Source organism: Thunnus thynnus, chromosome 18, assembly GCF_963924715.1.
Source record: "Thunnus thynnus chromosome 18, fThuThy2.1, whole genome shotgun sequence".
NCBI lineage: Eukaryota > Metazoa > Chordata > Actinopteri > Scombriformes > Scombridae > Thunnus > Thunnus thynnus.
Window position 1 is genome coordinate 8,298,248 of NC_089534.1, and position 19,773 is coordinate 8,318,020.

Sequence of the window (19,773 nt, forward strand, 5' to 3'; positions counted from 1 at the left end):
AGATTGTTCTGGTTTTTGGAGAGACTGATACATTCTGCAATCATCATGTCAGATTGCCTTTGGTTCATTGGTTAGTTTTGACTTTTTATGTATCTGTTCCCCAGGTGAAATGGGACAAGATGAACCCATGACCTTGACCTAAAAGTGCAGACACATTGGCAGGGATGCAGGTTAATATAGCATACTTGACTGAGCTGTAGTCTGTACAGCAATCTCCCCTTTAACCCTTACTATACTTTTCAGGGTCAAATTTGACCTATTTTTACATTTGAGAGCAGTAAAAACACCGTAAATAACAACTTTTAAAAAAACATTTGTCTGCAGCTGATACACATTTTTATTTTTGAGTGTTTGACCCATATTTATTCAAAAAATACTGTTGCTTTCTTCACATTTAATATAATTAATTTAACTTATGTTCCCGTTTTATGTAACATGGGGCCATTATATAGTGTGACTGTAAATGTTTTTTCTCCATAAACAAAACAAGTAAAAACTAAAGAATAAACAGTTTCATTATGTATTAATCACACATTTATCTGTGATTGATGAGGTATTCATGAATGATTTCTTGTGCAGAAATTTGGAAAAGAGACTAATTATTAAGGAATACTGTGAAGGGTCTGAATATGAACAGTATGTGAGGGTTAAAATGCATTTGTTGTGATATCATATTTTTCCATCACAAAGCTGCAGAATGAGCCAAAGTCTGTCAAATTATATAGAGTTTTTTTTCTTTCAGACTTTATTAACCCAAATGCAACTGGTGCATTCAAGAAGCTGCAGGTTAAGTGTGTAAGTTTTTTTGAGGGATTTCAGCAGTAGAACTCATTGTTAGTTGTCCTGCAGTCAAACCTAATAAAGCTTTAAGAAGAATTAATGATACATCTTTTATTTAAATAAAATATTCTCTCAGAAAATGAAATAAAATACATATACAGGAAAGCAAGCTACAAAGAAACATATAGAAACATATTTTATGCTAACTATCAGCAGATGTTTAATTGACATACATTTGAGATCAAAAGGGAAAAAATATTTTTTAACATTTATTCCTGCTCTTGGAAACAGCAGTTTGACAATAAATAAATAAATAAATATTTGCTCAATATCAACTGACTCACTTTGCAGCTTTCAACTGCATCTCACAGCCTTCCTCAGCGGATGAGGTTTGCTCAGTTGCCATGGAGACAGCTCAGTTGTTATCACGTGAAGTAAGCATGGGTCTTCATTCATGTGATGACAAGAGAAAGCTAATAAGTAAACTTGTGTTAAGATTTTCCACAAACTATCTTTGTCGCATGCTCTTAATAAAATTAAACTAATGTAAGGTCAATGAACGTCATTTAACCCTTTGATTGGTTGCTCTTGTAGGTCTAAGCATTGCAAAGTATATGTACAGATACACTCTATATGTGAAGAGAAGACTACATTTTAATTTTTGTCCTATTACTCTCTACACTTTAAAACCTTGAATTAACAACAGGTGAATCTTACTGGCAGTGCTGTGCATGTGTAAACTTGCAGGCTGGCTGTTCTGTCCCGAAGGTAAAGGCCCAGACACACCAAACCACCATCAACAATCTGGCAGCGACAAAGGCTGACTGTCACTTGGCCAAAAAGTTGCACTTGAACACACCGCAAAGACTGCAGCCAACAACCAACTAGCACGCACATTCTGCACCTGCATGAGAGGAGATAACTTTCCATGCCAGCAGTTGGCGATAGTCTGTATTCATCATTCAAAAAGGGAAACTGGAAGATAGATAGATAGATAGATAGATAGATAGATAGATAGATAGATGGATAGATAGATAGATAGATAGATAGATAGATAGATAGATAGATAGATAGATGGATAGATAGATAGATAGATAGATAGATAGATAGATAGATAGATAGATAGATAAGTTATTAGTTAGTAAAATTGCCTTGCAACGTCATTTGACATGTATAGTGGAAGCAGGTAACCCTGGCTGAAGAGTGAAGCTAATGCGGAAGTGCCTTAAACCTGCATTCTTTCTAATAGCCAGCAGGGGGCGACTCCACTGGCTGCAAAAAGAAGTCCAATTGTATGGAAGTCTATGAGAAAATGACCCTACTTCTCACTTGATTTATTACCTCAGTAACCATTTTCCTGATGAGTTTATGGTCTCAATCTCAGTTTCAAGTCTTCGTCAATACAACATGATCATTTTGTAAACTATGGTCCGATTTAGAGTAAAATAGACAATAAAGCAGGGTATTCTTTAGAGTGTGGCTACCTTGTGATTGACAGGTTGCTAGATTAGAATAGGAGTATAGGCATAGCTGCCACTATTTTAGTGTGTTAGTGTGTGTGAAAATTAATTGTAACATTTTAGTCGCCTAAAAAAACCTTGTTCAGGCTGAGGTTGTACTAAAAAACCCACTATGGAGTCTCATTTTAAGCCTGTTTTTCGCTAGCCAAAATTAGCATTAGCATTATCACGGTTAACCATAGACTGCAAATGCACTGCGCAGTCTAATCCTAATGTTGTTAGCTGCTAGCTAGGTTAGCTCCACCCTCTTGTCCAAATATGGTCACTTCTGGCTCCAAAAAATCCAAGATGGCATCGGTCAAAATGCCAAACTCAAGGATTCAAAACGGGAGTCCACAAACCAATGGGTGATGTCATGGTGGCTACGTCCATTTTTTTTTTTTTTTTTACAATGGTACAGGGATGTAGTTGGGGTAAAAGAAGAACTACAGGCTATACCTGTAGTGGTGCCTTCAAGGACAGTCAAAGCTGGGTCTCCTAAAACACTGCGCCTGCCATGTTATGCTAGCGACAGGGAAAAGTAGATGCTACAATATACTACTAAATACATTAAAATATCAGTATATTTGGAAGAAAATTTTCATGATACGTGGCCGAATATCATGCTGTAGAATCAAATGCAACAGAGTGTGGAGGAGGAAGCGGCCGTCTGAGCTACGTTACAGTGGCAGCCGAAATAGAGGCACCGCAGCCGGAGAGGCTGCTGCAGCATCAACTGGTGCCTGCTCGGTGAGGATCATGTCTTTCTCCTCTTCCTCCAAAATAGGTAAAAGAAACAACGTTTGGTTTTGAAGTTTTTCATGCCTTTATCCACGATTGTTTCCCAAACCAAGCAGAAATGCAGACAGAAGACTCCGAGGTTTTTGACTGTCCACCAGAAGCTCTGGCAGCATTCAGGCTTGTGTAATGTTACAGCTCTCAGTAAGTTTGCAATGATCCACATAACTAACTCCAGTCTGCTGTTTGTTGTATGATCCTTGCACACCAGTACAATATATCCAGACTTGATGAGGAAAAACGTTTTGTAAATGAAAATAAGACTCAGTAAAGTACTCCTACTTTACTGTAATCACCGGCTCCGTTCCATAAACACACCGTGAGTAGCTGATTGGACGGGACGCACGCAATGCATTCTGGTTGTTGTAAGATTTCCCCTTAAGAGTGGTATGGAGAATCTACAGCCTTTTTCTCAGTTTCCTCTAGTCATAGGGCACCAATTTCAAAAATAAGTCCACATTTCTACTAGATAAAGTAAAAGTAGATCGGTAACCTAGTTTTAAGAAATCATCATATTCACAGTGGTGAATTTTCACTTTAATAACGGACCAATGACTGACCTCAAAAGGGTCACATACACACTAAACAATGACAATATCGGGCATTGATGTAGCATTTTAGTTTTTGTTACAAACTCATTGATTTCTCTGAAAGTACAGCTATGTTCAGTGGTAATGTTCACAACCTGTACAAGGTGTTATTTTGTAGCAGCTTCTCATGACCTTAACTTACATTTGATTCAGTAGAATCGTTGATGTTTTTCTTTGTAAATGAAGACACACCTGCTACTTGGGAATTTCACAGTTATGACCTGCCCAAACATCTGTTGATTCTTGAGAATTCTCTCTGGGGATTAGTGTGTTCACTTTGTGTGATATGTGTTGAGTGACTGTGCGCTTTAGGGAAAACTGATTGAAACCACAATCGTTCACTGACCTAGAATTCAGGTAGTTAATTATCTGCGTTGTCACAGTGGAAGGGTTGCAGAGAGATGTGTACGTGCATGCTCCATCTTTCCGCAGGCAACCCCTCGAGCTCGAGCAGTGAGCACTCCGCATTTTCTACACCTACACTCCCTCACTGCCTAATTTGTCATTCTGTCCTTCTCTCACTCAGCTCTCATTCCCTTCAGACTCTCCTGGCACCTCCCTCCATTCTACACTGAGTTGTGTCTGCGGACTCTCTCTCTCTTTCTCTGTCTCTCTCGCTGACACAGTCTGGGACTCAGTTTTGTCGGAGTCAGCAAAGGAAGCCCGCAGAAACAACAACCTCCTGCAACACACTCACATCTCATACTTGCGCTCATTCTCATAAACGAACCAATGCTTTGCCACAGTCATATTGCAGATGTTCACTTTTATAACATGCACAGAAACACAGAAATATGTACATAAAAGTCTTTAACATAAGGGTCACACAAGATCATTATAAGACTGATATGTGTTTGATATATTTATAATTACATAAGTAAATTGAGTGCATTTGAAACATTTATCTCTATATAATACTGCCTGCAGCTTTCCTTTGCATTTGAATACAGACTGTAAAGGTGTGTCACCCTCAAATCAAATCAGTTCATGAATTCAATGGGCCAGAAAATGTTGAGAAACCATTAAATTAGCTAGTCCACTCTGGTTTAACAGGCACCACGTAATAAATGCAGTTACATGAGCCAAATTTGTTTCGATTTGATTGAAAATTCCTAGAAAAGTAATTATGTGTTAATTAAAATGATGAGATAAGATGTCCTGTTTACACTCTCCACAGTGGGTGAATAAGACGAAGGTTCTTACATGCACAATATATTGAATGCAGCAGTGTAAAATGATGTGTAGCTTTTGGCACTATAACTATTACATATGACTCCTTTGCTTTCTACTGAAATGATAGTTTCATTAGAAGATACAACTCCTCCACTTATTTAATGACAGAAACAACCCCCAGCACCTGCCATGATTCATAATCTAGTAATCTCACATATTTGTAGTGTACATCACTCAGATCAAGTTGTTGTGTTGTTGTATGTACAGAAAGGGCATAGATGTTCCATGGATGTCAGTCAAGAGGAAACAGGTGTCGGGGCTATTAAAGTTGTGTACTACTCCTTTTAAAACTGAATATTTGTTTTGGAATAGGCCTGTTTACACTGAAGATGTTAAATGTAGTCATTTGTAATTGGATTGGGTTATTATTCAGATTATTAATCAAATAAAAGGCTTTGCATAAATGCAGGCAGTCATATTAACTGGTGTAGTCAGTTGCTGGGATGAAAGCCTTGTGGAGTATCTTTTACCTGTGTGGCACATCATTGCCTTAAACCTCAGACTCTTTACTATTAACACGCACATTGTGCTGCCATACATTTTCCAAACCACAAAAACTACATTCAAAGTCTCCCTTCCCTCACAAAAAGTGTTCATTGAACTGTTTGGCCTTCACCGTGCAGAGTACAGGTGTACGTGCAGAGTCTGACACTAGAAGCCTGTTTTCACATTCAGCCGCTGTTTTGTAGCTACTGTTTTTGTCATGCTCGTGTACCCAAGCATGATTTGTGACATCACAACTAGTTTGGAAGCCAATCGTGGTCCAATAGGCAATATAGAGAAGTGTGATGTGGAAAGTTGAAGCCTCCAGTGCAGTAGTAAAAAAAAATGTCTTAAAACATGTCTTGGGGGGATCTTTAACATTTAAATGTGTTATCTAAAGTGCAGGTAAATGTGTATAAAATGAGGCACAAATCAATCACACAATTTGTGATCAGTATATTCCAGCAATTTAGTATTGTATTTGCATGAAGTTGTGGGACTGGTGAGAGAGAAATTTTAAAAAGATTTCCGCATTTTCGATCCCCGAATGGGTCAACCCCCAGAAACACTGGATCCTATGTGTCCTATAATACAAGTGATACAGGTAAGCTGAACTGGATGTGTAAAATTGCTGGTGAAAATTGGGAAATGTAGGGGGAGCACAGGGGTTCAAGAGGTTGTATATGGAGGTCATGTGTATGTAGTGGAGAGGGTTAGAGGTCAGAGAATGAAAGCAAAACAATCTGCCACTGCCTGCTTTTATAGCAAAGGAGGGGCTGAGTGGGATGGAGGGAAGCGATGGAGAAAGAGGAGGAGGGGAATCTTATGAAATGCTACAGTAAGTTGTGTTATGTGAACATAAAGAGAGAGAGGGGGAAAAACACATCATCCCACTGGAGAGGGGGAGGAAAAGAGGCCAAACAGAAACAAAGCCAGACAGAAAATGAAACAGAAACACAATGAAAGATTCAGAGAGAGGACACAGACTGTGTATAGTGTAGTAATGTGTTAAAGCTATTTGTCTTTTTTCTTACATTCTGAATCATTATACTTGTGTTGCATACTTTGTACAACCGAGGTAATAATGTAGATAATTATGGTCAATTAATTCAATCATATATTAAACCAGGTTGGAATAATATGGCAACATTGTTTTAAACCTCTGTCTTAGGGGTCGTTTTTAGCCATGCTAGCCGCACATTGGACGCAGCACATCGCACATCGGACCACCACATTGGTCCAGACTGAAACATCCCAATAACCACAAATAACCACTGCATAGATTGACATGAAATCTTTGAACAGACATGAGGTTGACATTTGTGGTTTTGAGGTGAAATGTCTCAACCACAGACTATACATAAAGATGGATGTTGAGAGGTGTAACATCACCCACTGGTTTTCATTGCAATTGGTTTGAGGGTCAGGGTTGCTGCTGATGGTTGATGCCATCTTTTCGGTTTCCCTGCGGTTGCCTTTCACACTCTGGAAACATGCTCCACTACCTGGAAACACCAAGCGGTGAACACTTGGGCTAACATTAGCTACTTTAAATTGTTCTGACAGGGCAGATAATCAAGTGACATTAAACTCAATGAAATATTGCGACATTTGTCTGACTCAGTGCGAGTCCCGAGGCCAGGGAGAGCAGCAGGTGAGCCAACTGTCAATCACAGCTGTCAATCAACGCCCACACGGCTGTGATAATTTCTAAAATGACACCAGCACACTAATTAGAGGGCCTGAATTAAGAGATTGAGACCATAATGACTCGTTAAAAAAATTATTTACTTAGTATTTCTAGAGAGAAGTTGAGGCTTTTTGAATGGGAGTCTATTGGAGCATCTAGTGGTTGTCGATGGCACTTTAATGTACTTCTGCATTGACTTCAGCCTCAAGTCATGGTTGTTGCTGCTTGATCTCAACAAGTGTAGAATTGATTATTATGAAATTTGGTACAGACATTCATGTCCCATTCAGGATCAATTGTTTGGTGATCCAATAACTTTCTATCTAGAGCCATCATCAGGTCAAATTGTCCGATACTTTGTTGTTTTTGTTATGTTTTTTACAAAATTCCTGCAAATTCCTTAGCATTCTGAACATGGTAAATATTATACCTGCTAGACATCAGCATGTTAGCTCTGTGATTGTGAACAGGTTAGCATACTGATGTTAGCATTTAGCTCAAACCACTTGAGCATTTGATGATTTTATATTGTTTTAGTTATGTCACAAGTTTCCTCCCTATACCATTTTGAAGCAATTTTAGTAACAGGTCATTTTTTTTAGATTAAGTCAAAAGCTTTTTTTTTTCAAAAAGAGCAAGAAAAATGTGTTATTGTTGTATTTCTTGAACAGGATGTGAAAGTGGTCTGTGGTTTAATAGTGTTGTCTAAAACCAGTCAACTATACTGAATAATTACACTGTAAACATTGTACAACAAGCTTTGGCAATACTGTACTAAATTATGGTGTTGCCAGTAAAGCAAATGTGAATTTGAGAGTGCAGGCAGATCATTAGGGGAGACAGATAGATCCAAAGGAAGAGGAGGAGAGAGTGGAGGGGAGCAAGCTGAGGTGAGGGACATGACATGAATATCTGCACAGCCACAATGGCGGACTAGAGATGTGCAGGGGCAGATGAGAGGGGTGGGGCTGCTCTCTCCTATGCAACCACTGCAATCTCTCCCCCTCTCTCTCATTCTTATACACTAACATAGGTCAAAAATACCACCCCACCCACCCCTCAGACAGCCCCTCATCACACTGTACTTACAAGCTATTTAACACAGAAACTATTCCATTGACATTTTCTGTCAGCAGAACCTGTGTTTTCATTGTGCACACAGAGCTGAAACCAGCTTTCCGTGTTTGTGTATTTCTGTTTTGTGAGAGGGAGCTGTTTTATTGGAGTGGTGGTGACAGCTGGGGGGAGGGAGGCAGATGAGACACAGAGAGGACTCACCATGACTCACGAAGAGAAAGAGTACAAAAAAAAGAGAGACAATAGCTGCCAGCTCTTTTTAACCTTGATATCTGATTCACAGATCTGAGATGTCTGCTACCTAACAATAACCTCCCTGTGATCGCGTCCCCATTTCTCCTGATTCTCACAGAGCATCCACGGTCTTTTAATTAAGGCCATGCACTGTCTCTGCATCCTCAAAGGCACGAAATGACCTCTACTGTCATGTGAGGCTGTGCAGTGTAAATATTTGTCATGGAAAAGTAGCTGGGGAAATACTGACACCTAGTGGTAGCAAAGGGTTTGGTACAAGTGAGAGGAAGACTGCAGCCACAGGTTATTTATTACATGTGTGTTTATCCTTGTGAGGATACAAAAACAATAGATAATCATTGTAAAATGTTGTCCAAATGGTACAAAGAAAGGCCAAGCATGGTTTAATTCTTTTATCTATTAATCCATAATCCATCCTCAACATGCTGTTTTGTCCAAATATCACATATGGAAACAGTCATTACAATTTTTTTTCTTCTGCCTTCTCAGCGTACCTTAACTCCACTCTTGTCAATTTAGATTTATGCTTTGGTTTAGGTGAGGGTTGATGTATAATATGTTTAAAGGTTTGCCTTAACAACTGAAACATGTATATAAAGCAGGGAATGTACAGAGTGCATGTATTCTCAATTAATTTGATTAATTAAGCACAAAGACCAGCCACTAATTTAAAATAATGTCCTTGATGTACAGCATTATTCCGCCTCCAACTGACATGTCGAATCCACCGCCTGTTAACTAGCCCAGTGGTTCCCAACCCGTGGGTTGTGGACCAATACCAGGCCACAGAACATTTGGTATCAGGTCAGGGGGGTGAACTATATGATCAGGCAAAAAATCTGAATGTAATTAATAAATATAATAAATTGTGCATTATTTGTGCATTAATTACTTTGAACTTCATCGCCAACAAGTCCACAACAGAAAGCAGATTTTAAAATATGATGTCATTCATCAATAAGAGAAAAAATTAAAGAGCTTGAGAGATACTTTGGAGAAAGTACAGATAAATGTGTCTCCCATATGTGTGACTTAATATGCACCTTAAAAACCCTATAATATCCTAAATAAGCCAACCATTCCCCACCAGTTCCACTGCAGAGACGCTGTCCATATAAAATGATGCAGTTTAAAAAAGGTTGGGATTGAATGTAATACGTTTGTAATAGAATGAACACATCTGTGTTAAAATACAACCCTGTCTCCAAGAAATGTTTATATTCTATTAATTTACAACAGCAAATATGTTTTTAAGAAACATAATATCTGCATAATCAGGAAACATTAATAAAGGCATCTGCCAAGTAACAAAATGCTAACACATATCACTAAAATGTTCTTCATTTGTTTTACTTACAATATCCACTATTGCAATAAAATATCCACTTGTAGCAAATAAAACATGGTAAAGCTTTTTATGGTTGTGTTTAGGCACTCACAGGGGTTGTTTAAGTTTAGGGAAGGATCAAGGTCTTGGATTAATATTGAAAAAGTTAACAGTGACATGAAGAATGAGACACAACGCTGTGTCTTCATTAACAATTAACTAAAACTTAACTACATGCAGGACTCGGGATATATGAATATAATAATATAATAATATAAATATGAACCATGTGGACCATGTTGGGTGGAAATGGTGCGGAATACCAGTTCGGCTTGATGCTTTAATCTGAATTAAACTGTGAGACACAATAAAAATGAGGCTGTGTAGTGCTTTATTACATGATTGATTGAAAATCATATTTAAAATATATAATAAAACAAATATACAGTAAAATATTTTGTAATTATCATCATTTTTAAAGCTTCAAATATCAAGTGTTTTTTCATTTTTTTGTACAGTAAGTACAAATTTACCTGCCGTCTATAATACAAAACTTAATGGACTAGATAAAGTTTGATAAAAACTACATTGCTTATTTTCACAAGTGCATAGCTGACAAGTCTGATGTAATCAACTTTACTGATGAAGATATACTTTCATCTCTTCATTTGGCAAAACAGTAAAACAAGAGAAACAAAAACTGTCTACTGATGAAAAAGTATTTCTATTCACCCAGATTGAAAACACAAGGTCATTTCATTTTCAGCAAAGGCACAGCTGGCCTCAGTGGGTGGCAGTCAGTGTGGGTTCACAGTGTTTTCTGAAGTGTCCTTCAGTGTTTTAGTTACCGACTGTCACAGCACACTGACCTCTGACGAATTACTGGTTATGTCCCAAAACCAGCAAACAACAGTGTGGTACTGCTGACTGAATGACAGGTAAGTCAACATCTCCTGTGAATATCGGTACAAATACACTGTGACTGCAGAGCGGCCTTTACAGAGGCCACTGTTAAAAGGCTACTAGTAGTTTCTCACTGAGAACTTGATGCTGTGGTTATGGAGGCGGTCGATGAGACTGGTTTTATAGAAGGCGGCTCCTGGAGTGTACACCCCTCCCCTGCCAAGAACAACAGAGACATGAAGAGAAAAGGTGGGATAGTGCTTAACGGCAAAGACATAGTCAAACATAGACCGTATGTTACACAGAAAGATGCAAAATCTTTCCGTTTATAGAGGGGGAAAAGGTAAACGTAGCATGAGAAAAGGAAAACTGACCTCCTGGGGAGAGAGTGCAGTTCATTCAGCAGGGTTACTGCTGCTTGTACCATAGTAGACACTGTCGCTACATAACCAGGCTCTGTGAAGAACAAACACACTAACATGAAGCTAACGAGTAGCAGAAATGTCCATACATCTTCCAAAATATTGTTGACTGCACAAAATACTGTTTCAAGGTACTACTTACAATATGTAAACAACAGCATATAATGACATTAGCCCACGTGTGGTGCTCCTACCTGCTCCTATGACCTGGGTGCAGATCTTAGAGTTGGGTCGGCCCTGAGAGGGATCCGTGCCCTCTGAGTAGCCCTCTCCGAAAAACGTCAGGCTGAAACAGGTGTCTTCTATCTGAGAGGGGAGAATGAGTGACGACAGATTAACTGAATGAGCGAGCGACTGACTGGGTGGACCAATCGATGAGAATCAAACAGGGTTTAACAGCACGACATACTGGACAATACAACACATCAATACATGTTTGAGGTCACCAGAGAATAGTTGTTACTACAGAGCACGCTGTCTTTTAAATACAGTATGAGACAGAAATGTAAAATAAAGACAGCAGTAGTTCATTACAACCACTTTTACATTAGCAATACTACCTTAATTACATCGACATATGTTCTTGCTTTCACTTGATTTCAGAGCTCCCAAATGCATGAAATGTAAATTAAATCCATTTTGCAAGCTGCTCAGGCAGCAGGCAGAACTGTTAATGTACTTAAATCAACTCACTTACCTGCTTAATGGTTGGACCGGCCTTGCTGAACAAGCCAAAGGAGAAAAACCGCGGAAACTTTGGGAAAGACAGAAACCGAATATCAGTCACTTGTACACGACTCTACAAATTAACATTCAATATACTGACTCCATTTACACTCCATACCTCCTTTTGCTTTTGCTTGAATTGCAGTGCAGATAAATGAAACGTTTTAACTGTATAATCCATGTTGTTTTGAAATATTTCTCTACTTCCAGACATCAGAGTATCACAGTTGTTGCCAAAGTCTACTTCTGCGTTTAACATGAGTAGCTGTGTGTAAGCCTTTCAGCTAAACACCCACACCTAACTGTGACATTCATCCACATTCAAACGCTTGGAATAACCATCTGAAGTCTTTAAGATTTTTCCTGCCTTAAATCCACGTCCAAGAGGAGATTATCTGCTTTGGGCAGCAAATGCAAAGGTAGACGATTAAAAAAAAGAGGTTGTCTGAGGAATGATGTAGCTACCGTGGTGAGGAGTTTCCTGCCCAGGCTGAATTTGACCAGACACCAGAAGAGCAGTCCGCCACAGAAGAGCTTCACTACAGAGAAGAGGCCACCAACCCCGACGTAGGCACTGTACTGGATCTGTGAATGGAGGACAGGGAGAATATGTAGATGATAAAAAAGGGAAATTAAAGGTGACAGAAAGGTAAAAGATAACAGATGCAGGTGAGGAGGACAAGGAGAGATGAAGGGAAAGTGGTGAGTTGAGAGGACAGGAGGGAGACACACGGATGAATGGATAAGAGATGAAAGTGAAGTGATAAAAAAAGGAAAAAAAGGGAGGAGGGGGTGTAGAAGTAAAGGAGTAAGGAAGCAGGGGTGAGGAAGAGGACATAGATGTAGGTAGGAGAGTGAGAGGAAATACAGAATCAGATTAAGGCAGGAGGAAGGAGGAGAAAAAGGGAAACAACCAAGGAGGGAGGGAGGGCCTGATGAGATGTCAAAGGGAGTAATGAGCAGCGGGGAGGAAAGTGATGAATCACTACAGATGACTCATCATATTTCCACTCAACTGGTAGATGGCGGCCTAAACAACATAATGAGATAGTTTCATTAATGCCCACATCTCTGGCTGTGATCAAAACAGTGACAGCTGCTGGAATGGCTGACCTAGTTACAGGTACAGGAGGGAGAAACAGGTTTTTGCTTTTCATAGCCAGGATGCAGAGGCCACCACGTAGTCAAGATAAAGAGGAGTATGTGTGCTAAATATTAAAACTCTTTGTGTCATTTAATGCAGCGTACCAAACTGTGTTCCTGAGGGACACGGAGAGTGCAGAGATATTATTGGTTCTTAATCTTTCTGGTCCTGAGGCACGCTCAGGCATAGCGAGACATTTCAAAGCATGGCTGGTTATTTAATGCCTCGAACAGGGCATGCGAAATTATTGATTACATGGAAGTGTTGTCAAGTGTTGTTTGATACCCCAGGGTTGGAGAGCACAATGAGCTGTTAGATGAGGAAAAAAATTCACATTAGCTTGAAGGATGGGGTCGTTGTAACCTTGTTAAAATGATTGCAGATATAGTTTGGGGAGCTGTCTTGGTCAGGTCTCCCCTGCAAAAGAGATTTCTTACCTCAATGGGACTTTAAATCTCTTTTTGCAATTTGCACTTGAGCTGCATCAACATCACAGGCAACATGTTACTGATGCAGGTGCAGTTTAATAATATAACATATAACACAGATTATAGTTAAATTTGTTCACATTGTAAATGTTTAAATTAAGTCAGTAGTAAAACAGTAGCAAAAGTAAAGAGATGCATTCAACAAATTTGTGTTTAAAAGAGGATTCTACAAGGTAGCTTTAACTACAACACTATAATAAATAAGGAGACACATGGGGCCCAATTTTGTGCCGGCGCAGGGCGCAAAGCACAGTGGCAAACTGCTATTTTCCTGCTGCGCACTGAGGTTAGCTCCTCAATTGTTTGATATCTTGGGGATCTCAATCCAGTGGGACTCCTCAATCTTGGTGCCAAGAACAAGAGCGCCTCCGCTCGCCTGCTAAGAGCAGATCGAAAGCTCACTTGTGTTCCACAATATTTTGTCACTTTATTTGGTGAACGTGCACTCATATAATCCTCCCTGAAATCAGACAAAGTCATGTTTTGCTCCACTTTCCTTTTACTTTTTTTTGTTTGGTTATGACATTGATACCTGCAAGACTAAATAATTATTATTAATCATTAACAAGTGATTCTGCACAGCATCTGTCATCCACAACAGCTAGATTCCTCTTTACAGCCAGCTGAAGACGTCAACTGCAGTCTCTATTGGGATGATGTTGTGTGCTGTTAAGGCACAGTTCCACACGCCAGATCTGCTGATTAAATTTTGTGCAATAAGCCCCAGATTGTTGCAAAATAACCACAGAAAACTCTATGCTTATATGCACACCAAACTTGTTGGCCTGCAGCTCTGCATTTCAGTCATAATACAGGTAAACGTGTGGCTGCAATGAGCAACGTGACATTTTATTTATGTAAAAGTGTTTTATCTTAAAAATCTCAATTCGTTTGTGAATCATTTTCAGGATTGTGTGTATGTTGCAATATTAAGATTAAATAAACAACTATTTTGTTCCCAAAATGTCAGCAATTATTTTAGCATGTATAACAGTGAAATCTGATTTAAACTTTAAAAAAAAACATATAATATTTAGTAATAAGTTCTAATTTCATTTTATATTCGGTACTACAGTGGTATTTAATTTCAGGGGGTTATTATATGGATCACTATGATGCAGATTAAAATCCAAAATTATTACACATAGAAACATGGCGATTACTGGATCATCAGCATGTCCAGAAAAATGAATTCAACTTGAATATAATATATATACTCTTGCCAGCATATTTTAGTTGCTGTATTCATATTTGAAACTTTTAACGTCCTAGTCAATAAAACGTTTCCTCTGAGGAAAACTCTCCACAGGATTCCCAAACTGTCAGTGTGTCATGACGGGGAAAGCCCTATGTTTAAAAGGGAAGAAATTAGCAAACATATGATTGATCACGATTGTCACAGCCTCCAACACGCCCACCTATAATGTATGATAATGTATTCTTTCTGATCCCACCCCATATTGAGGTGCGCCTGGCACACCTGGCCACAAAAATACCAAAAGTGCACTGGGCCCACACTCATTGTGCAGGGCGCACTTGACTGCGATCTGCGCCGCACACCAGGTTCACAAAAATAGGGCCCATGGTCTCAGTTCTTGTGTCATTATGGGATCTTACTGGTGACTGGTGCTCCTCCTCGTAAAGGAAACGCTGGGTTCTCTTTACTACCGAGGGGTCAGAACCCATAAACGGGATGGCATACTGCTCAATCTCCTTGCTGAAAAACACAAAACCCCTGGACGCACACACACATACATACATATGCACAAATTACACAGAGATAAAGAAAAGTAGTGTGGACTCACCAAATCTATCTCTGGGCTTGCAGCATCAGCACAGTAATATTCAACACAAGCTCATTTCATCCATTGATAGTCCTCTAAATCCGCCTCTCCATCCCTGCCAGGCTCCACGTTCCAATAAAATCTCATTACACTGGATGTAAGTCAGTCTGCCAGACAGTAATAGTCTGCAAATCGCAGCTATCTCGTGAAAGCTTTTTACCTCCAAATGTGCTGTATTTTTAAATAATGGCTTACAGTTGTTTATGGTGCTGAGAGTAAATCTAACAAGTCAAAAAGAAGGTTTTCATTCCAAAACATCATTTTATTTATCATCTTTAAACAGAACATTTGCACCACAACGTTATTTGGTGATGATTGCATTTGCTCAAACAGCACTATGTTGTAAATTAAGGTATTATAATTGGAATAATGTTCCATTTTTCAATTTGGAATTAAACTACTGAAATGTAGGTCAAATGTAAAAAACATACATCAGTTTCGGTGGGAAAATCCCTCCCTGCTGTGCACTGAGGGACACACCTAACCCCATTTTGTGACTTATCGCTGCCAAGCCCCACATTCCAATAAAAACGCTATTACTCAAAATAAGGAGATTTTGCCAGACAGTAATTGCTCAGTTTTACCTCTTTTTTACTTTGGCTCCCAGCACAGGCAGCGGTTTGTGGCCAAACTTCTTCCTCAGCTGGCGGAGGGATCCGCTATCTGCGAAGCCGTACACAGCAGACTGCCACGTGGCATCGTGGCCGGACAACCCCTGCGATGGTTGAGACCACTTTTAATTGTGTCATGGTGCAGAAAACCAACGCTAACCAAACATCCCTTTCATTTCTCCTCATTGAAGCTTCAATATGAATAGACGACTAATGTCTACTGATTGACACATTCAAGTGACCTGAGTCTAAGTAGGAATACAGAGACTGTTGGGATTGAACCTGACCTTTGGACTTGTGATTCTGACAGGTCACCTGTGGTGGGCTAGTTTTCTTGGACCCGGCACATAAGTTTTATTTGGAGTAGCCTCAGTCAGCCATTCCTTCACTTCATGATCCAGACTAGTGTTTGCTGAGAGTCATGTTTTAGGAATTTGTTTCTTTTCTACTATCGCACTCAGTTATAGTAGTGTAAATATATGATATCTTAATCTAAAATGTACTTTCACTGAGTGCCTGTGTTGATATTTACTGAGTGTGATTAGTCACATCCTTAACTACCGCTGCGATTATATCAAACTTACAACAAAACACCCATCACTTTACTTTTTAAAGTTTAGATAAAGTGACTACATTTTCCATCATGCAGTGCAGAAGCTGTAGTTGTTCAGACTACCTCAGGCCCGCTGGTAATTGCCAGGAAGCTCTCCACCGCTGTCAGCGTTCCTGAAATCAGAACAAATCACACACAACTTGCAGTTAAAGGACGATCACAATATTTCAAGTCTGTCTTACAATAACAGTCAGATCCCAAACGAACATTGAAACATGTTTTTCTTGCTGTAATCGTTCCTCTTGTTTATACTGACCATTAGAAGATCTTTTCATAATGCACTTCCAATGTAAGTGATGGGGGACAAAATCCACACTTCTGTGCAAAAATGTATTTAAAAGTTTATTTGAAGTTAATATGAAGCTTCAGCGTCCAAATGAGTCAAATCAAGTAGATATCTTTCAACGTTAAAGTCTTTTTACTGCCAACGTCCCTTTTTTTGTTACTATACTTCCACCGCAGCTCAACAGGGAAACACTGTCCAAGGAAACACAAAGAGGGAATGTGACGCTAAAAAGACTGTAAATGTGTCAGATATCCACTTGATATGACTAACTGAGACTGCTGAAGCCTCATATAAGCTTCACATCAACTTTTAAATGCATTTTTGCACAAAATGACACATTTGAAGGGGATCTTTTAATAGCCAGTATGAACAGGATGAATGATTACAGCAAGAAAAACCTCTGTCAGTGTTCATATGGACACCTGAAAAAAACCCTGAAAAATTATGATGCTATCCTTTAAAATTCTAAGTATATAAAATACAGTCAAATACATGAGTTCAACTTAACAATAGAAACAGATATTTTACCACTATTAGACTTTGTATAAACAGCAATAAAAAGCATATAATTTATTGTTCTCCTTGGTAGGGTTTTGATATGAAAAATGTATTTTTTATATGTGGAAATTGTGAAGAAAATATAAAAATAAACAAAATTCCTTGCAAACAAGATGACAATCCAATATAAAGGCATTCAGCTCAGTCTAGTGTTGTACACCCTTATATACTGAGGACTCAGACAGCACATCAGATTTTTTTAACTTTTCATCCTGTTCAATGAACAAACTATTTCCAGGCTTTTGATTCACAGACACAGACTCGAGTTCTTTTAACTACCAGATGAGCCCTTTTTTTTTTTTCCTACCTTTGAACTGCCTCTGTGTGTAGAGAACACCCAGGTCTGCGGGTATGGAGTCGAAGCCACAGCTGCCAATCACATACACTCCTCTCTCCAAGGCTTTAGCATGGTACTCTAGCTGCATGCGCTCTAGGAACTGCAGAGGGCAGGACACACACATATGCACAAAAACAAGATTCATTTGACTGTTTGCACACAGACGCACAGTCACAGATGCAAAATAGACCTTATCAGTCTACTTGAAGTGCAGTAATGAGCACCGCAAGCTGTGAGACAAACACAGTGTGTCAAAACAGCTTGAAAAACATGGAAACGGACATTTAACAACCTACCTGAGGTTCCCCACAGATGTCTATGTAATGAGCTCCGTTTTCTATACAAGCTTTGACCACTGGTTCACCGTAAAACCTGTACTGAGATGAGAAAGGCATCAAATATGTTAACCACTTGTGTGATGTATCAACTCAAAGTTTTATCCCCTGATAACACCTGGATAAAATACTTACCGGTCCTACACAGTTGAGAATCACCTGGCCTTGTTGGCACATGATGGCCAGTGATTCCTCAATAGACACATCAGCAACTATTATTTCAATGTCTGTCCTCAACTCGGGCATCGCTGACAAAAAGAGGGAAAAAAGTGAGTGATAAGGTTTCACTGACCTTAATGTAAAAGTCAAAACCACCACATACAATGTAGGCAGTCTGAAAGGCATTCTTTGGCCATCTTTATTTATTACTAATAACATATTCATATAATAATATTATTATAACTAATTGCTGCATTTCTATTTATTCACTTTCTCTTGTAAATTGTATATTTATCGTGTATTTTAAGTGCTCTTGTGAGTATGTGGTAAAAGTGTTATGCATGATATAAATAAAGGCTGTCATCATTATCATTATTATATATAATTATCATTATTATATAAAAGAAAAAATGTCCCTTTTATCAGTCAGTCAGCAGTGTGCTTCACTCCTCAGTGACCTGACCTACTGTCATGTCTTAGCAGGTTTGGAGCAAAACAAGAACTTAGAGGTCAAGTTCAGGATTGTTTACTTACAGCTACATATCAAACCAGAACAACAACAACAACAACGACAACAACTCTACTGCCTCTGTCAGTCAAGTGAGTACAGTATCCTGCGGCAGTTCATAGGCTGACAGCAAACACTCTTGTCTCAGTTAGCTACAGTATCGTTACACCCTGTCAAACACATACACAGCCTCCCCGCGGCGCGTTTCAACACTTCTTCCAGCCGCTGTCTGCTTCTCCCGGCCACGGCCCATTTCAGAGAGCTGCCTCCGGGACTCTCAGTGGCGCATCGGGCGACTTCCTCCACAACAAACTGCCCGGTGAACCCAGAGGCACCGAAAACAATAATGTGGTACGGTCTGGCAGAGGCTGTCATTGTTTTAAGTTCAAGGTCCCTGGTAACCGTAGTGTGTGTCTACATGGTAACCCTAGATTTGTGAAAGATCTCGCGAGAGTGATAATTTGAACCGAAACCATGATCTTTTCGTCACCCTAAACAAGTGTTTTGGGGTTTTTTGTGCCTAAAACCTAACTAGATTTAAACCACAGCGCTGTCACATCATAAAACATAATTGTTTTGTTCAATGACAAACAACACGCACAATAAAGAAACAACGCGTTCAAATCTCGCGAGAGTTCCACAATCTAAGATTACCATATAGACACGATCCCTGGGGTCGTGAACAGATTTTTTTCCTCCCAATCTTTATTGAGAAAAACATTCAAATATACAAACATTATATTCGTCTGACTGTATATATATACACAGTGCTCAACATAATGGTATACAAAGAAACAAGAATATGAATTCATATAAATAAACAAATAAAAAATAATAAAAACAGAATTGGGGTAAATAAACTTCATAGATGTATAATTATGATAAGAAAAATATACGTTATTCTTCTTTTAAGAGTTCACTGTACAGTTTGACAGTTTTATTACTTTTTTAGTGTTTATAAATTTGAGAATTTAATTTTTAAATTTAATTTGATTACTTTACTTGGCAGGGACAGTGCATATTAATAACAGTGAAATCAGGGGTAACTTTTGTTATTTTGCATTTATGTGTGTGAAATTTACCATATAAAATCAATAAGTTAACAAT

General features: G+C 38.9%; 1 protein-coding gene across 1 annotated transcript; it reads right to left on the bottom strand.

Moving 5' to 3' along the window:
* Positions 1-10,106: 10,106 nt before the first annotated feature.
* LOC137169255 (saccharopine dehydrogenase-like oxidoreductase) lies at positions 10,107-19,178 on the bottom strand. Its single transcript, XM_067572333.1, has 12 exons — positions 18,852-19,178; positions 18,135-18,247; positions 17,961-18,041; positions 17,635-17,764; positions 16,547-16,596; positions 15,844-15,974; positions 15,033-15,150; positions 12,249-12,368; positions 11,755-11,811; positions 11,252-11,363; positions 11,010-11,091; positions 10,107-10,851 (listed from the first exon to the last, which is right to left on the bottom strand). The coding sequence occupies exons 1-12, from the start codon at positions 19,039-19,041 to the stop codon at positions 10,755-10,757; spliced, it is 1,281 nt and encodes a 426-aa protein (XP_067428434.1). The 5' UTR covers positions 19,042-19,178; the 3' UTR covers positions 10,107-10,754.
* Between the last annotated feature and the right edge of the window lie 595 nt (positions 19,179-19,773).